This window comes from Austrofundulus limnaeus, unplaced genomic scaffold (assembly GCF_001266775.1).
Source record: "Austrofundulus limnaeus strain Quisiro unplaced genomic scaffold, Austrofundulus_limnaeus-1.0 Scaffold6, whole genome shotgun sequence".
NCBI lineage: Eukaryota > Metazoa > Chordata > Actinopteri > Cyprinodontiformes > Rivulidae > Austrofundulus > Austrofundulus limnaeus.
This window is the reverse complement of record NW_013952408.1, coordinates 1,989,993-2,007,906: the sequence shown is the minus strand read 5'-3', so window position 1 is coordinate 2,007,906 and position 17,914 is coordinate 1,989,993. Positions and strand designations below refer to the sequence as shown.

General features: G+C 38.0%; 2 protein-coding genes across 2 annotated transcripts in view; one reads left to right on the top strand and one right to left on the bottom strand.

The window, feature by feature from the left end:
• Nucleotides 1-7,632, top strand: part of LOC106533772 (ankyrin repeat domain-containing protein 13C) — a gene marked incomplete in the record, with an annotated part of 9,507 nt that extends 1,875 nt beyond the window's left edge. The window contains 10 exon segments of the mRNA XM_014030209.1: nt 1,474-1,559; nt 2,257-2,302; nt 2,458-2,524; nt 2,655-2,799; nt 2,884-3,015; nt 4,793-4,954; nt 5,055-5,134; nt 5,264-5,362; nt 7,225-7,325; nt 7,419-7,632. Of these exon segments, the coding sequence (XP_013885663.1) occupies nt 1,474-1,559; nt 2,257-2,302; nt 2,458-2,524; nt 2,655-2,799; nt 2,884-3,015; nt 4,793-4,954; nt 5,055-5,134; nt 5,264-5,362; nt 7,225-7,325; nt 7,419-7,549 (1,049 nt within the window).
• Nucleotides 7,633-9,389: 1,757 nt separating this feature from the next.
• On the bottom strand, nt 9,390-16,024 carry LOC106533763 (serine/arginine-rich splicing factor 11). The gene is made up of 12 exons (XM_014030199.1): nt 15,718-16,024; nt 14,901-15,034; nt 11,957-12,072; nt 11,779-11,862; nt 11,626-11,663; nt 11,399-11,532; nt 11,138-11,216; nt 10,923-11,048; nt 10,741-10,830; nt 10,399-10,479; nt 10,125-10,290; nt 9,390-10,016 (listed from the first exon to the last, which is right to left on the bottom strand). Exons 1-12 carry the CDS (start codon nt 15,837-15,839, stop codon nt 9,825-9,827), a joined length of 1,362 nt encoding a protein of 453 aa, XP_013885653.1. The 5' UTR covers nt 15,840-16,024; the 3' UTR covers nt 9,390-9,824.
• Nucleotides 16,025-17,914: the final 1,890 nt, after the last annotated feature.

The window sequence follows — 17,914 nt, the reverse complement described above, 5'->3', positions numbered from 1 at the left end:
CCATCCACATGACAGAGAGGGAAATGCAAAAATGACTCAGCCTGCAACTGAAAATATGGATGGGAGGGCCTCAGTTTAGCTTAGGCAATATAGCGTCGGAGCTAGTACAAAGGTTAACAGGCTAAGCTGAGGTTCTTCATTCACGAAGCAGCTCTGTTGTCCTCCATCTATATTTTCAGTTGTAGACTTGACTCATTTCTACCTTCTCCACTCTGTCAACGCTCTCAATATCATGTCGCTCTCATATGTCAATATCGTCAGATATTGTCCAAGATTAACCTTCAGGGTGGATATAGCTCGCTCACACTGAGGACCTATCCACGTCATCATTTACCCAGAATGCTTTGTGTGTAAATAAAATGGCTCCGTCCGTGTTAAAGTATATTTTTAAAAATTTACAAAACTAAACAGCCTACCGTGTTTTACTGTCTTTATTTTACAGTTAAAATATATGTTTATCAAATAAAGTCTAATGTTACAACTAATCAGGGATCCCTTTAATGTAACTCTGCAGTGTCACCATCAGTCATCACCTTCTCCTGTCACACCTGTACACCTCCTCTCAGCAGCTCGCTCTCTGGTTGTCTGCGTGTGCAGCGACGGGCAGCGAGCGCCTCGTCAGCATCACCCCTCTTAGCCACATCCGTTCACAGTCCAGCGTTTCCACCAGGCTGAAATAACTCCACTGAGATGTGCTGACTTACTCTGCTCCATTCTGTATCATTAAAGGGTCACTGGTCAGTTCCTGAGAGGCATTTTTATGAGCCACTGAGTTATATCTGCTGATGCAGACGTTTTTTTTCTTGTGCCTTTTGCAACAATATGTTTTATTTAAATTARCTGAAAGTATTTAAATGGGTCTCCTGTGTCGATTACGTAAACGAGTCAAGGCACTGGATTTKATATTTTACACCACCAAGGTTAAACTTTCAGGAATCAGTCCCCTGAAATGAGCCCTGTGGGAAAAAAAAGTAAAAAAAAAAAAAGAGAGAGAGAGAGAGAGAAAAGCAAAGATTTGTATTTGATCTATGTGGTACACTCTCTCAATGTGATTTAATCTTTTACTGCTATATACTGTGGTCTGTTAAAACTGTACAGTGATGCTAATTTGATTAGATTTTTATCCAAGTTTCACAACTGCAGTGAAGAAACAGATCATTGAAAGCTTTGTGAAGATAACATGTATCTGATAATCTATGCTTTAGTGTACAGATGAATCTAAAACAGCTTGTTTAAAAATAAAAACAACAGTTTAATGTAATTTTTGTGCTTTTTTTGTGACCAAATACGTGCTATAATTTGACCTTATTATAAGTATGTGTAACAAACTAGAGTCAGCCTGTAATATAACCTGTTTTGATGTATTTGTTGTGGATTAAGAAGCCCTAAAGAAAAGCAAGGAGTGCGTTCAGCTTGCCTTTGCCGATGGATATTCCTGAGCTTATCTTTTTTTTTGTGCRTTTGTTCTTTCAGTCACAGCAATACTAAGGAAGTTGAAGCAGCAGTCAAGGGAAAGTGTGGAGGACAAGAGGCCAAAATTACTGAAAGCCCTCAGGGAGGTGAGAATCACTACACAGATACACGTTCCTCTAAACTCATAAATATAAAGCTGCTGTTTTTTTGTGACTAATTAACAGAATTTAAAATACGGTCTTGTATTGTGCACTTTGTGATCAAACTGCAGTATTGTACACTCTGTGATCAAACTGCAGTCATATGCTTTTAACAGGGAAAGAGAGTAAGTCTCTATCAGTGTGCCTCTTTAATATAAACAGAACTTGTTTTACTTTCCAGTATCTGATGTAAAAGGTTCCGCCCCCAAGGCTGTGACCAGGAAGTTAGGTTTACATGCGACTGTATGGGGCGATGCATCATTATTCTTTTTAGACCTGCCTGAACAGCAGCTGCAGCTGCTGAGAGGGTTTGTTATTGTTTTGTATTTCTGATAAGGCCCAAGGCCTCAAACTCACAGGCTGGCTGACAGGCTGGAGCTGCGCTGGAGTTCAGATTTTTTGAATAAAGCTTTTCAGAAGAGAATCAACTTGTTTTCTGCAAACTTATTCCGACCGCCATCTCATCACATTTTTCTTACCGTTCCGTTAAATGTATTTTTGAAAATCTGCAAAGATTTTGATTTAAAATACATCGAGGCTGGATATGAAATATAGAAAAAATTCAAAGTCTGATTTTTTTTTTTCTTTTAGTTAAATTTATAAATAAATTCTTCAGTCGGACATGTTTRTATCTTTTTCCCAGCTTGGCGACTTTTATCTGGAGGTGCAYTGGGACTTTCAAAGCTGGGGTGAGTATTTTTTCACACGAACAAAAAGTTGATTGTAAAACCTAATAAAATAGGGGAAAAAATATTTAGATTTAGTTGTGCCTCTTCACACTCAAGCATCGTAGAAAGTTGGTTCATTTGCCACGATGAGTTTRTAATATTCATCTCTGTTTTAGTTCCTTTGCTCTCCAGGATGCTGCCATCTGATGCCTGTAAAATCTACAAGCAGGGCATAAACATCAGGTAAGGCGCCGAAAAGATCAATTCTCTTTAATTTGCGTTTAAAGCAGCAAGTTGTGGATATCCAGGTCAAAAACGTCTGTTAGAGCTAAGAAGTAGGACTCTGAATCTTGTGTCCTCTTTCTCGATTTAGGCTCAACACTACCCTCATAGACTTCAATGATATGAAGTGTCAGCGTGGAGATCTGAGCTTCATTTTCAACGGTGACGCCCCACCCTCACAGTCCTTTGTGGTTCTGGACAACGAAGCAGAAGTGTACCAAAGAATACACCATGAGGTATCTGAGACATCTGAGTCATTGTTATTTGCTTATTGTGTGAACAGCCAAAGCAAACTTTTTTTTTCCACCTCTACCTCCAAGGAGTCAGAGATGGAGACTGAAGAAGAAGTGGACATCCTGATGAGCAGTGACGTCTACTCTGCAACTCTGTCGACAAAGTCCATCACGTTCTCTCGCAGTCAGATAGGCTGGCTCTTCAGAGAGGATAAAACAGTAAGACTAGGATTGATCTCTGCTAAACTTAAAAAAAAAGAAACACAAAGTCTCTACCTCATAGCAAACTGTGACTTTGAATTTGCATTAAATGAAATTTGAAGCTATTTGCTAAAAAGACATTTGAAGTGTCTGCTATGATAATATCCTCTAGAGCATGTGTGTCAAACTTAAGACCCGTGGGCCAAATCTGGCCCTCGTTATCCGGCTCCAAAGGTCATACTTCAAATGTGATATAGTTTTATGGTTTGTCTTTTTATCACTGGATTTAGTGCATTCTTCTTGTGACAGCTCGCCAAACGTCAAGCCAAGAAAATGAAGTTAGGCTTTTTCAGTCATCATAGATTATTATTTTATTTATTTATTTTTAGAATAAAAAGTAATGCTTTAATTATGTGTTGCTGTATTCTTATTTTAAAGTCAAATAATTGGACTTTTAGAGTTTTGTTTATTTATTTATTTATTTTTGCCTGACTTGCTGGATTGTGATAAAACATACCCTTTAAGACCTAATAAATGAAAAAGTTGTTTGAGAGTAAGGCATTTTTTTCTTCTAAATTTGTTCTTTTTCCTCTATTTGTTAGGTTATGYATGTTCTAAATGAAACATAAAACAGAATTTGGGAAAAGTCGTTTATATTTCTTTAAAACAGATTTGTTCTAAAAGACTTCTTCTTTGCCCCCTTTKTTTAATTGAGTTTGACACCTTTGCTCTAGAGGTCGAAGAGTCACAGAATTACAGTTGCTTTTTTAAAAAAAAATTGAGTTTAAAAGATTTTACATACACAAGTTCAGGGTGTTTTAAAAGAATAGGACACATTAACTATCCGTAGTTTCATATTTTGTGCAGTAAATTTGTATCCAATGTAGAGTTTAAATAGGAAATAAAAGCGTTTGGTTTAGGGTTCTGCTGCCATGTCGCAGCTGTGTCAATCTGAGCTCTCAGTCAGAGCCAGTAGTTGAGATCAGAGCGACTTTGTTCATCTTTTATAAGGCAATCAGCGGGAGAGCCTAAAAATACCGTGGTCAGTTTGAAGAGCAATTTTTTACTCATTAGCTTCAGAGGACATAAGAAAAATGGCCGCAGAGAATCTGGTCCAGACTTTTTCCACAGCTTCCCTTTTGACGCTTAATTTTCCTCTTATGATGTCTCAGAACCCAAAAAAATAAAAAAAACATACCAGAGTGGAACCTGCCAAGAGTACACATGGGGCATATTGAAAAAAAAAAACACTGTTGAAATATTAGTTTGGCTTTAGTGCATGGTCACACTGTCAGGCAAAGCTCTGATTTTTGCCTTGACATCAACACCACTTATATTTTGACTCGATATATTTGTTCTTCAGTAAGTAGAAAGTGGTAAATATTGAACCAGAAAAAAACAGCTGGAAACATGTCTGGAAAATAAATAGGAGGGTTGCATTGAGTGGGCAGACTGCCACCTTTTATTGAAAAGAACGGTGGGTAATTTAGCTTCCCCCTACACTCAGTTGTGGAAAAATGAAGATTGACCCCACAATAAATCATGGAAACTATTCTTTTGAGCAACATAAAAAAGCAGAAATAGGCAAAATGATGCGTTTATTCCTTTCGAAACAATTCCCTATAAAACACACTTAGACTATGACACTAAAAAAATATATGTCACAATTTCTTTTGTTGATTTTTAGTTCCTGTAGTTTTGTACAACAGTACGGTTTTACCTGCACGCTTGATTTTTATAACGTTCCAGGAGGCATTTTGAACTGGAACACCTTATTGTCACACCTTCTGTACAGGAGCGGGTTGGAAACTTTCTGGCCGACTTCTACGCTGTGAACGGCCTGGTGCTCGAGTCGAGGAAGCGACGCGAGCACCTGAGCGAAGAAGACATCTTGAGGAACAAAGCCATCATGGAGAGTTTGAGTAAAGGAGGCGGCATCAGCGAGCAGAACTTCGAGGTAATGAAATAAATAATTCAGTGATCTGGTTCCGTTACCCGGCAGTTCAAAGTAACAACGCTGTGATTCGTTGATTGCACCCCTCTCTCTCTCCATCCAGCCCGCGAGGAGGCAGTCCCTCACATCTCCAGCTCCTAATACCATTTCTTGGGAAGAGTACGTAACTGCAGAGCCTGGAAAGTAAGCATCTTGTATTTTCAGTCTTTGATGTAATTAGCTAGTTTATTTAGGGCAGCCGCAAGAAAAATCTTAAGCAACTGCTGAGTGTGTAATACATCTTTATCCGTTTGTGTCTCCCATCACCTCCAGGCCTCCTCATCTTGGCCGAGAACTTGTGTGTAAAGAAAGCAAGAAGAACTTCAAAGCTACTGTAGCCATGAGCCAGGATTTCCCCCTAGGCATTGAGTCGTAAGTACATCCCATCCTCCTCAGATCTCCTCATAAAGCTCTCAAAGCAGCTTGATCCTGAGAGTCCTCTCGGGAGTTTAGGAGAGGGTTGAGCAGAGATAAAATCATTTGTATAATAGGACTTGGTACATGAAAAGGCTTCAGAAGCAATAAGCAAAATCACCTCCTCAAAAAATAAAGAGAAATTTTCACTGAAGCGGTTCATCTCCCCCACTTTTTTTCTTCTTTTTTTATTTTTAAGAAAAGCTCTAACATCCTTTTAGATGTTTGCTCAGCTTTAATTGTTTATGAAATCCTGCCATTTCTGAATTACCTAAAAACACATTGCTACTTTCTTCCTGCTTCCGTTATTATTATTATTATTTTTTACTTTTTATTTATGTTGTCAAAATAAAATTGAACCACAAGACTACTGCGAGAATTCAATGACAGGTATTTTCCAAATGAAAGGTTTSTGATTAATATGAGAAAATGCTCTTTGAAATGTCCTATTTCTGATTTTTGCAAATCTTAAAGTCGATTTGCTGATGAGACCATCTTGTCTACAGGTGATGTATGTTTTTGTGACCATGCGCTGCCTCGTTAGCATAGTGATATGTTTTATACCACGTCTTCAGTTGTCTTTTCACGGTATAACTTCACAAATTTTAGTATTATAAAAAAAACGTAAAAAAAATAAATAAATAAAATAATTTGGGTTTAGCTCCAGTATCTTGTAATTGCATTTTTCTAACATCTCATTGCAGCATAAATTTCATCAGCTAAGTTGCTAAACTTGCGTTGAAAACAATTCCAAGCTCATCTGTTTAAAAAAGAGAAAACTCTGCTGTCATCATTTTACTGTTTAGTTTGCTGACGGCGCAATGACTCCTGGGATATCATCGGCCGCATAGGATACCCAGGTGCAGCCTACGTTTTCAGGGTTTTGGTCCACCACATTTGTCAGCCTCTTGTGTAGGTGCCTACAAAATGGGACGGCCTATGGCGCAGTAAAGTGACGTAAAAGGCCGACAAACGCACTCTGGATCGAGACTCAGCCTTTGATTCGTTGTTTTGTTTGGATTCTGGCTTGTTTGACTTCAAAACAKCTGTAACTTAGACTGAATTTATACAGCACATTTAGGATATTATTTTAGTGTTGTTGCTTTATTTTAATGTAACGATGATAATCTAAGGACTAAAAAGTTCCTAGAGAACAATCAAACCAGACCTGAGAAAAGTACATTTTAAAGTTGTATTTATTATAAAATGAGTAATGATGTAACATTCATGAGGGCTATTTTATAAGTAAACCGCTTTATCTCATCTACTGAGTGAACATTAATGGAAACATTAAAACCCCATTCTTCATCATAGCTAATGGCTTTTTAATGTCATTTTCTCTTTCGTTTTTTTCTGCTTGTATTGTTAAAAATATATTTACGACTTTAATAATGTTCAGTTTAATGTCCTAAACTTAAAAGGAAATCACCGGAAGTGCTGTTGGAGAAAATAATTTGCTATATTTTCTGGCAAATTAGGTGATCTTCGGTTTTGATTTGAGTGGTTTGCACATCTTGTCCCTCTAGTTTTCCCTCCAACTACAAAAGCACAGACACTTTGTGTTGTAGGATGTTGAGGAGCTGTTGGCAAACATTTAATGATGCAGAATCTTAAAAGTGTCGTATAGTGAAGAATGAAACTTAGATGAATCCAAAACCTTCAAAAGCTGTTGTTCTATAAGCACCAGTGTTAGAAACTCCTTTTGCATTCATGACACATGTGAGCTGGATCTCAACTTGAATTTCTGTTCTTTTTGTGGATTGTCAGTGTGAAGGGGAAGGAAAAAAAAAAACCACTGACTCATTTTCCTCTGCCTCCAGGTTACTAAACGTCTTGGAAGTCGTCGCTCCGTTCAAGCACTTCAACAAACTCCGAGAGTTCGTTCAGATGAAGCTTCCACCCGGGTTTCCAGTCAAACTAGGTACCTTACCTCGGAGTGCCTACGAGGGTTGGCTGCGCTTCAGGCGGAGGATCACAAAATAACTTCCTTYTCGCTTTGTTTCTTGCCTCGCAGACATCCCCGTCTTCCCCACGATCACAGCGACTGTCACCTTTCAGGAATTCCGCTACGACGAATTYGAAGAGTCTCTCTTCGACATCCCCGCTGAGTACAAGGAAGATCCCAGCCGCTTCCCAGACCTCTGATCTGTCTGTCACGAACAGGAAGTGGCCGGCGGGTTTGAGAGTGTAGGCTCATTCTAAATCTTTTAATTCTTCAAGAAGGGGGAAATAAGGGAGGGGTAACTTTTTTTTAAAGAGTTAATACTCATTTTTGCTGATGTACCCAAAGCAAATAAATGCAAGAAAATATCAGAATGTGGCCCATCAACATTGAAACGAGGATTAAGTCTAAAAGTTGTATGTGGAGAAATAGGCAGATATGGTGTTTTGATTAAAACGCTTGCAAAAATTACATTTTCTAAAAATTTAACAAAGAAATGTTATCAATGTATCATTTCAATGAACTGTCTAAAATATTATCCAAAAAAAATTTTTTTGAAGCACTTTTTTTGAGCATTAGCAACCAAAAACCCAATTTTGAGGAAAAACGCCTTAAAATGTTGAGATTTTCCCTGTGAGCTAGCAATGGTTTTGTTTCTTTCCAGCTGGGGAATCTCAATATTCAGTTACTATTTCAGGTTTCTTTTTTCAAATGACATAAAAAAAATCTTTAAATTACATAAAATTTGGGATTTAGACTAAATGCATTATTGTAACCAACAAGACAAATTAAAAATATCTCTGGATCTACTAATGATATCAGGATGATCTCAGTATCAAAATGTAGCTTTTAAAGCAGGAATCTGAAAATATTAGGTCATTAAATTTGACTTAATCCTCATCATTTCGATGTGATGGGTCACAGGAGCGTTGGCAGTTGTTTTTGTGAAACGAGTGATGGCTTTCATTGTTCTTGCTGTTCATAAACTGAGCTGTTAAAGCTGCTGTTCTGTACTTTTCAAGCTGTCAGGTGACCCAGCTCGTTCGTCTCATCGTCACTATTTAAATATTTTATTTCATCTGCAAGGATTAAGAATGCTCATTCTTTCCACAGTCACCTGTAAATAGTCACATCTTTAATTCACAATAAGAAACACAAATAGCTATATCCTCAAACTGAGCTTACCATTCATTTATTATATTGTGTACTATATATATAAACTCAAAAGAGTAACACTGTGTAGCAATACATTTCCAGTACTTACGAATGTTTTTAACCAGCTGGGATAAGGTTTAGCTGAGAAACAGATTTTAAAGCCTTTTTATCCCATGCAGGACATGATCTCCTGTGTGTTCAGGTTTGCTAATGTTACCTCTGAGCTGTCTCTGCGTTTTGTTGTGATCGTATGAACTCTTGTTGTGCGAGTGATGCGTTGTGTTGAGATTTGTTGTTCCTTTGCGTGTGGGAGAACCCAGATGGGATATCAGGTAAACTGTAATTAAGTTTATTACTGCACTGATATTTAAGGCATGCTATGGCTGTGTTGGCCTTTTTGGATCACATGCATCTTTATGCTAATTATTTAAGCGTTTGTTACTGTATATTACCTGCAGATCCACTGATATTTAAAGGTTTAAAAATATAATGTAACACTAACACTTTAGAGCTCTGATAAGAAATCTTTGCAAAAAAAAACAAATCTTTTCTATAGAAATCCAATGAGGGAAAAGCTGTGAAGTTGATAAAACTGGATGTTTGTGTCCAGATGGGAAATGTTCTGATCCACKGCGTTGTCACTGGCTTCAGCTAAGATGTACTGCAACCATACCTACTTCACATCCCTTTAAATAAAGCACCAGCATCATGTTTCAACTGACTGTGCAAGTGTCATTAATTCCTTTTAAAAGCTTTATGTTGATGCCAGTGGCATCATGCAAAAACCATTAGTAAAATGTGCTCCAGTTTGTTTTACTGTAGTTTTAAAATATGGTTTTTTTTATCAGGCAAAATGTTTATATGAATGAATAACTGAAAACGAAAGAGTCCTAGCTCCTCAAATAGGCTTTATTATATATAAAAAAAAAAAAATCTTGATAAAACACTTCCAGATCAAAAGTAAGATGTAATTGTTCTGTGAAGGACTGTTACACCACAACACTACAATAAAAGGAGGGGAAAAAAACACATGAAGTGACAAAAATCTGCTAACACAAGCTCAGCAGAAGCCAAAGCAAATCTATTTCCAGTTTTTAACCGATCGCATCTGTGGTGGTGAGGAGCAAATAAGTACTTGTGACAAAAGAGGAACAGAATTATCAGGCAAACAATGATGCAGTATACATTGGCAAAAGAGCAGACTAATCTTCTGTAAGAATAACATGTTTTTTTAACAAACACTTTACATTTTAGATTTAACCAAACGGGGGGAAAAAAGGTATGTTTATAACTAAAGTGAAAAGATAAAGTAGGATTGATCACTCAGTCGCTAACATCCATATCCTCTTCATGGTGATCGTCAGCACCATTAACTTTGGCCTGCTTTCTGAGCCGCGCTGTGCCGTTTCCTTCCAMCGACTGAGGAGACAAAGCAGAGTCGTCTGAATCTTTCCTGTCATCTCTTTCCTTCTCGCTGTCATACCCTTGTTCTTCTTCATCGTAATCTCTGGTGATCTGTGCAGGAGAACAACTAGCTTGAGTTTTCTTTGAGGCAGTAACATTTATCCAAGCAGTGATGTCCTTAGGGTTTCAGAAAAATAAGTACGCAGCAAATAAACAAACCTTAATGTCTCCTTTCTCTCCGTCAGACTTCCTTTCACGCTCCCTTTCTTTGTCTTTATTCTTCTTTTTCTTGCTGGTGGAGCGCTCCCGTTCGTCACGAACACGCTCCTTTTCAACCCTGCGGTCCCTGTCTCTTTCTTTATCTCGCTTCTTTTCCTTCTTGTGTCTGCAGAGGATGGAGAGGAAACCAAGTGGAATTATGCTGACTAAAGAAATGTTGAACTTTGGTCCAATCGTAGTGAAAACTGATGTGAATAAGCACCGTCTCACCAACCTTCGAGGGGATGGAGATGGGCTTCTTCTTTTAGGAGACTTCTTAGGAGATCGGCTGCTGCTGCGACTTCTCCTGCGTCTACTGCAAAGCAGAACAGAATAAACACGAGATGTTAGTGTTCAGTCTAGACAGCTGCAAGACATCCGCATCATGTGTGTAAGCACAGTGATGAAATGCAAACCCAAGACTGATGCACTAAAAATGTCTAAATATGCAATTTTTGCAAGACGAAGTTGTTTCAACAGGAATGTTTCCAGCATTGAAGAAAAAGAAAACTTGAAATATGCAGCTAGTTCTCTGCAGCCTTTCGTTTTAACTTGTGAAAACTTGAGCTTTACTCACCGGCTGATGCTGCGTGACCTTCTGGCTGTGCTGTAGCTTTTTGGTGGGGTTTTGGATCGTCTTCTCCCACCACTTTCTTTCTTTCTATCCCTGAAAAAAAAAAAGAAGAATAAGCACAAATCTGGAGCCGTACGGCTGTCAGACAGTAGGCGTAGAGTCAAATCTCTGCACAGTTGGCTCACCTGGATCGGCTTCGAGAGCGCCTGCTTCTGTCTCTAGAGTGGGTGTGTCTCCTGCGTGGGCTTTTGGAGCGCCTTCTGTTTCTTGAGTTTGACCTATGCCTTGATCTGCTCCTTGTTCGCCTGCGACTACACATTCAAAGAATTTGACTTAGTCAACACATGCAAAAAAAAAAAAAAACAATTCAACACCCCAGCCTTCCCTACTACAGTATTACCTGTGTCTTGAACGTGACCTGGACCTCCTCCTTCTGGACCTGGACCGAGACCGTGAATGCTTCTTTTTGCTGTCCTTATCTGTATAATATCAAAAAAAGTGACTCAACTTAAGCTTTTTATTTGCACAATTTAGCTTCACAAATACTTTTAATAGATGAAAATGTGACATGGCAAGTTTAAAGTTTTTAATAAAAGGAACCTAACAGATTATTTTGACCTCAAAACTAAAAATGGTCACAGTGAAGGCTGAATACACTCACGTCCAGGTTCRATGGCAGCAGAAATGAGTGACTGAGCCTCCCGGACTCTCTTCATGGCCTCCTCAATCTCTTTATTAGATGCATCAGCCTTCAGGCTTGCACTCAGGTTCAAACCAGCAGCCAAAGGGTTCAGTCTGAACAAAAAAATAATAATAATTTACTTACATTGCTAAAAACAGTTAATCATCATTCTATTATAAATGTGAGACAGCTTTGCAATGGCTTACTTTGGATCTGTCATCATCTTCAGTAGTTGATCAGCAGCCTGTGAGGAGGAAAATAAAATAGATGGTCTGAAAGTCAGTCACAATGCTTCTTTTCATCAATGTATATAAAAAATCCAATAAATGTATTTAGTAGTGCTTTTGAAGAGCCTTCACCTGAGGGTTCATATTGGATCCTGCGAATCCAAATGCTGCCATCGGATCTACTATATTGGGACCACCAAATGGGTTTGGTCCGAGCTGAAGTTAAATRCATTGCCATTAAATTATGTCACACAGCTATACAATGCAGCAAGATGTGTCCATTTTGTAAACAGTGAGTTGAAAGTCTTACAGTTGGATTGGGGAGGGGATTCGGTGTGGGAAGAAGGCCTCCACCTGGCAAAATTCCTGCAACAGCATTTGCTGGAGCCAAAAGGGACAAAGCTTTAGCCTCATCTGGAATAGATCCTACAGAAAAATACAAAACATGAATTAGGGAAGAATGCCTAATCTTACATAAAACTCATAGATGTTTTGGGGAAAAAAAAAGTCTTCTCACTGCATTTCTTCAATTTAGGTTCAACAAAAAGGTCACCTTATAGATCAGAGTTCCCTTACTTTAACAACAACTATTGCTGGAATACATCACACTATTCCAATGAACACTGCTAAGAATATATCACCTGAATGTGTTTTTTAAGTCATGAACCAAACGTTAGCAAGCACATCGGCTTCTCCAGTTGGGTGTGCCCTCAATTTTCATTTAGAGGCTTACTGAAACAAGCGACTCACGCTGGCGGCTTCGCTACTAAAAGCACACAGAGAAAAATCGAGATACACACAACAGAGAGAATTTTAAGGATTTGGCAGGAACACTAAACAAGCTGAATGTCTACTTACCAAAAACACATTTCAGAGGATAAGGTAGTTACCATAAATGAGAAAATTCAAGGTTGGTAGCGTGCCTGCTATACATCATTAGTTTAAAATCCTTACCTCGCACTGCATCAATTAACCACACTTGAAGAGGGTAAGATGTGTTGTTTAATTTTTGATACCGACTTTTTAAACACCATCTGTATAAAATACTCAGCACCTCTATTAGGGATGGGCAAGTTAACATGTAAGAACTTTTTTTAAAGACATCTCACATTTGACTGTAAACTGTGCTACCAGGAACTACAGAAATTCTATATCTTCCTTCAGTGACCCTAACACCAACARGGGGGGAAAGGGTTCCAGGCCATAACCTTAAATATTTAAGATTTGTACTAGTTAAGATGAACATGTTAAATGATGTTTATATTATTACTTTCTCCTTTTTCTCCCCATTTTAATAGCCTTAAGCCTCCACTTTTCAGCACACATTTTAACTACATAGCATTGCATTATTAAAGGATGTGAGAACAAAATTAACATGCATTATGAAAAGCAAAAATCTCTTGGTATTCATAAAGTGGTCAAATTATTCCTGGTCACTTTGTAGTTGAAGTTTTGCTTAAAATGCCCATCCCTAACCTCTAGTTTTGTATTTTTTCTTTTTTTTTTTTTAAATTGGCACACATTATCAAACACTTCACAATCATGAATCTCCACCCATTCCCAGTGTAACTTATAAAAAATGGGATGATCTAAATGTAGACACACAACAGAGACAACATTTAAAAACAAGAGCACACTGGAGAGAGAAATTGCTGCAGGACACAAAACTGTTGGATGGTATTTTCAGCTGGGTCTGGTATACAGGACTGGCTGTGCCAGGAAAAAGAACTGTAAAACACAACAACAAAAAAAGAAGACCACCGTTAAAGAAAATATTGTACCAACATTGTCTTGTCGAGAGTCATCTCTGATCATTTATGACAAGGAGTTTTCTAGTTTACCTACTATAGCAGGCATCAAGTAAATGATGGGTTTCCCCCTTGAGAAGGCCAGGTTCAGCTCAAACTAGCAGCGGTTGTTTTGAAAGTTATAAGACATACTATGGTTTTAGYTATCTTTTTCTACATTAATTCTTCACCAGACCCAAATAACTAACAACTTTTCAAAAAATATGACCCAACCTTTTAAACAAGAATATTATGGAATATTCTTCTTCAGTGCCAACAAGCCCCATGCCAGGATCAAATAAATGTGTCTTGCATTATTCTGTCAGCCACATAACCATGTTTTTTGTTTTGGACTTAAAATAAAAATAAAAAAACATATTGTAAAACTCTCTGCAATTTTTTGAAACAATTCTATAAAATCCCTTTAAGATTAACTTGTTTTTTTCAGCAGTTACCTAAACAGAAATAAAAACCACCAACATTTTTGTTGAGTGTTCTGACACATTTGGTATTCTGATCGTTTACAACAACAAGGTCTTTGTAGCTCTGACTGAAACTATAGATCACCTTCATTACAAGAAATAATCAAGCATTTACTAATTTTGTTTGTTCTATCTTTATGGAACTTGTTGACATTGAAAAAATGAAGAACATACCAACCGTTGTACCAAGCAGCACTTGTGAGCTTACACATACTGCACTGTCAGCAATGTTTATAGTTAAATCACTCATATATGAAAAATATACATATTAAAAAAAAGGAAAGGATAAAGTCCAGGCAGAGACAGAATAGAAGACAAAAGAGAGGGGGAAAGGGGGGTGTGGGGCTTGAATGCTTGCTGGCCTTTGTAAATGTCTACAATTCCCTGTTGGCAGGCAGACGACCACTTTCAGCCATCAACGAGGGGGCTGCTTTTGCCTTCTTCACTACAAAAATCACACACACACACGTACACACACACACACAAATAACAAAGAGAGGTTTAACAGTGGATAGTCCAATATGGGAAAATATGTGTATGATAATGTGTTAATTTAACTTTGCTTAAAAACCTTTAGGTGTCTACAGCGCCCACTGCTGGAAAAAGTTCACCTTATAGTGTGTAAAGCAGACTTTGATATTCTTTACTTTGTTCATACAGCACTATTTTATGTTTCAGGCTGTGACAAAAGAAGAAAAAACATCAGCAAAACACACAACACAATGACAACTGTATTGTGGTTCTACCACAGGATGCAGAAAATCTAACATGAAAAAAAAAGATCTGCTTTATACACCTGTGTATCCAGATGGAATGGCAATGTCAGTTTAAATCAAACTATAATAAAATTTGTGCAAAAACAGAGCAAAGTGAGCTGACTTGTGCAGATGGATTTTTTTTGTTTGTTTGTTTAAAGTGTCACATTTCACTAGTCATCTCATTCAGTCAAATAGCACAAACATATGGGCATAACAGTGCAACAAACCTTCTGCAAACGGGACCACAATCAGAGCTCTATCCACAAACACAGTGTTCGTCAGATGTTGAGACACCCCCACAGACTCAGGCTCCTGGAACTTCACAAAGCACACTCGAGATGTCACAGGCATGGGAGAGTCACTGTGTAAAAACAGGTTAAAAAAATAGGAAATGTTACAAAATGTACATAAAAAAACAACCTATACTTGTTTCATATTTTAAGACAAAAGTTGTGATGAAATTTCTTACTCAACCATGAATGAAATATTGAAATTTAAAACCTGAGCTGCAATTTACAGATCAAATACATTATTTTACAGAAAAATAATATAATCTAAAAGGCAAAAATGTGAATAAATCAATGAGAAATTACAACTTTTAGATAGAATTTTTTGTGCAAAAGACTACATTTCATTTCGTGGTAAAACTAGAAGGATTTAGAGGAAAAATTAGCAAAGAATAGTGAAAATAATATCGTTTTTCCCATCATGCATCTCCCACATTTGAATACAGCAGAATGTATCATTATCAATGTGAATTTTCCAGGCTCCGTGAAACACACGGGCATGCATTTTTTTCATGTTGTAAAAATAAAAAAACAAAATCAACAATTTTAGTCTCTCATATTTTACCTAGCACCAATATTAACGAAAACATCAATCTGTAAGCACCGCCAGGTTTACGTTCAGCCAAGCTAACAATGTTAGCTGCTAATCTGGTTAGCACGGGCCTATGTTCCAGGCCTGTTTTTGAGCATGCACAAGCTCGTCACTGGACTTTCATTACRGCTCAACAAGTAAATATGCATATATTAGTCAACTCACTCGGGTGGAAATAGCTTTAACTCTTCGATGGTTCCGAGAAAACCGAACAATGTTCTCATCTGCTCCGACGTTGTGCTCGGCGACACATTGGTCACCTGGACCACCCTCGTTGTGTAACTCATTTTCGAGACAAAAACCGTTTTTACACAACAAAAAAACAGTCCACGGTTATTTTTAGATTACAGTGGCGAAAATCTGCAGGTTATTTAATAGCATTCAACTGGAATAATGGGCGAAACAAATATCAGACCTCGACTAACGAAACAAACAACAMCTGAATCTCGCCGCCATGTTGGGTAATGCTGAAATGAAGCGCGCATGCGCAGAGCTGAACGGCGGTAAAATTGAGTAAAAGGATCAGATTGTAAGAATGGTTCTGTTTAATTTTGGCTTGTTGTGAACTACATATCTAATTGATTGAATTAAATACAATATGTAAATCAACGTGGCAACACTAATGTCAAGTTGACTTGCGATTAATAACCAACAGATGTCGCCCTGTTTCCTCTCAGGTATCATGAAAAGGGTGACGTCAAGTAAACTGATTACATCTGTTATCGGTGGTGGTGTTTGTTTAGTTCTTTTTGATTATATTTTCTGTTCACTGGCAAAGATTTAGGCTACATTATTAAAGAAAACAGACAAAAAGACAGAAAACTGCAAGGGATTAAAAGGGGTAGAATTTGTGGATGTATTTTTTTAAGTGTCTTGATGCATCTCAGCAATCCAGGTAAAAAAAAAAATCAAAAAGAAAAAAAATTGTGTAGGTCTTCTGGACGGGTTCTTCTCTAATGAAACATTTCGTCTCTCCTCCAAGAGACTTCTTCAGTCTGAGAGTTTCAGGCAAAATTCAGGCTTTTAAGCACTGCTGCCATGTGACTGATACTCACATCACATGGCTATCGTTGACACCTAATTAACACTTATTGTTAACAGGGGGTGGAGTGATACTGGCAATAGCAGCGCTGTAGGAAGGGGACAACTGAAAACGGAGGCCTTCACCTCTGTTTAATGATGGACGGTCTTTCTTCACAAAAATGGCTTCTTTTACTCCTCTCTCAAACCAACGTTCCTCTCTATCAAGAATGAGAACATCCTCATCTCTGAAAGAGTGACCGCTGGCCTGTAAATGAGTGAAAACTGCAGAGTTCTGGCCATTAGATGTAGCTCGTCTGTGTTGGGACATTCTTTTGAACAGTGGTTGCTTTGTTTCCCCGATGTATAACTGGTCGCAGTCCTCCTGGCACTTAACAGCATATACAACATTGCTCTGTTTGTGCCGGGGCACCGGATCTTTGGGGTGAACCAGCCTTTGCCGTAATGTGTTTTGGGGTTTGAAAGCTACTGGGACATCATGTTTAGAAAATAAACGTCTCAGTTTTTCCGTAACACCCGCAACATACGGAATAACCACTGGTTTGGGTCTGGGTTTGGGGTCTTCATTTTCACCTGAAGGTTGCATGGAATCCTGTCTGTGTTTCCTGTCTGCTTTYAGGAAAGCCCAGTCAGTAACCACACTGCTCCAGGGCCTGTCGTGTGTGTGATTTCTCTTTCTGCCTGGCTCCTGGGTTTGTAGGGACACTGTCTGCTCTGTGGTACAGAGTCCTGATCACTCCTAACTTGTGTTCCAGTGGGTGGTGGGAGTCAAAACGCAAATATTGGTCTGTGTGGGTGGGCTATTTTTAAAAGATTTATTTAGTTTTGTCTATAAAGTAGACCTACTTGTCTCTTTTTAATTAGCCTTCCTAACAAATTGACTCCAGTAGAAAAAAATGTGTAGCAATTTCAGACTGAAAAAGTAAATGTGTAGCTTTGTCATTTTTATCTAATGACGAAAAACATATTTTTCCACAAGGGGTGTCACTAAGCCAAAAGTAATGCTTGTCAGAGCACATAATGAAACTTTGTTTTTTTTTACTCAAGCTCTACAAACAACATTGCCCAGAGTATTTAAAATGACTTGCATAGACTGTTGCATGTAAACCACGTCACAAAACTCCCTTTTTCTTCCCATGTTTTTTTTTTTTTTTATCAGCAGGAACAATGTAGAGTCTGTCTTCAGTCTAATCCTTACACCTGGATTATTGTGGCACAAGCAAAGTCAGGCATTTGTATTTGAAAACAAAGCACAACAGCCCATTTAGAGGTGCAACACTTTTATGTGGAGATAATTTATAACTTTAAAAAAGTTTTCAAC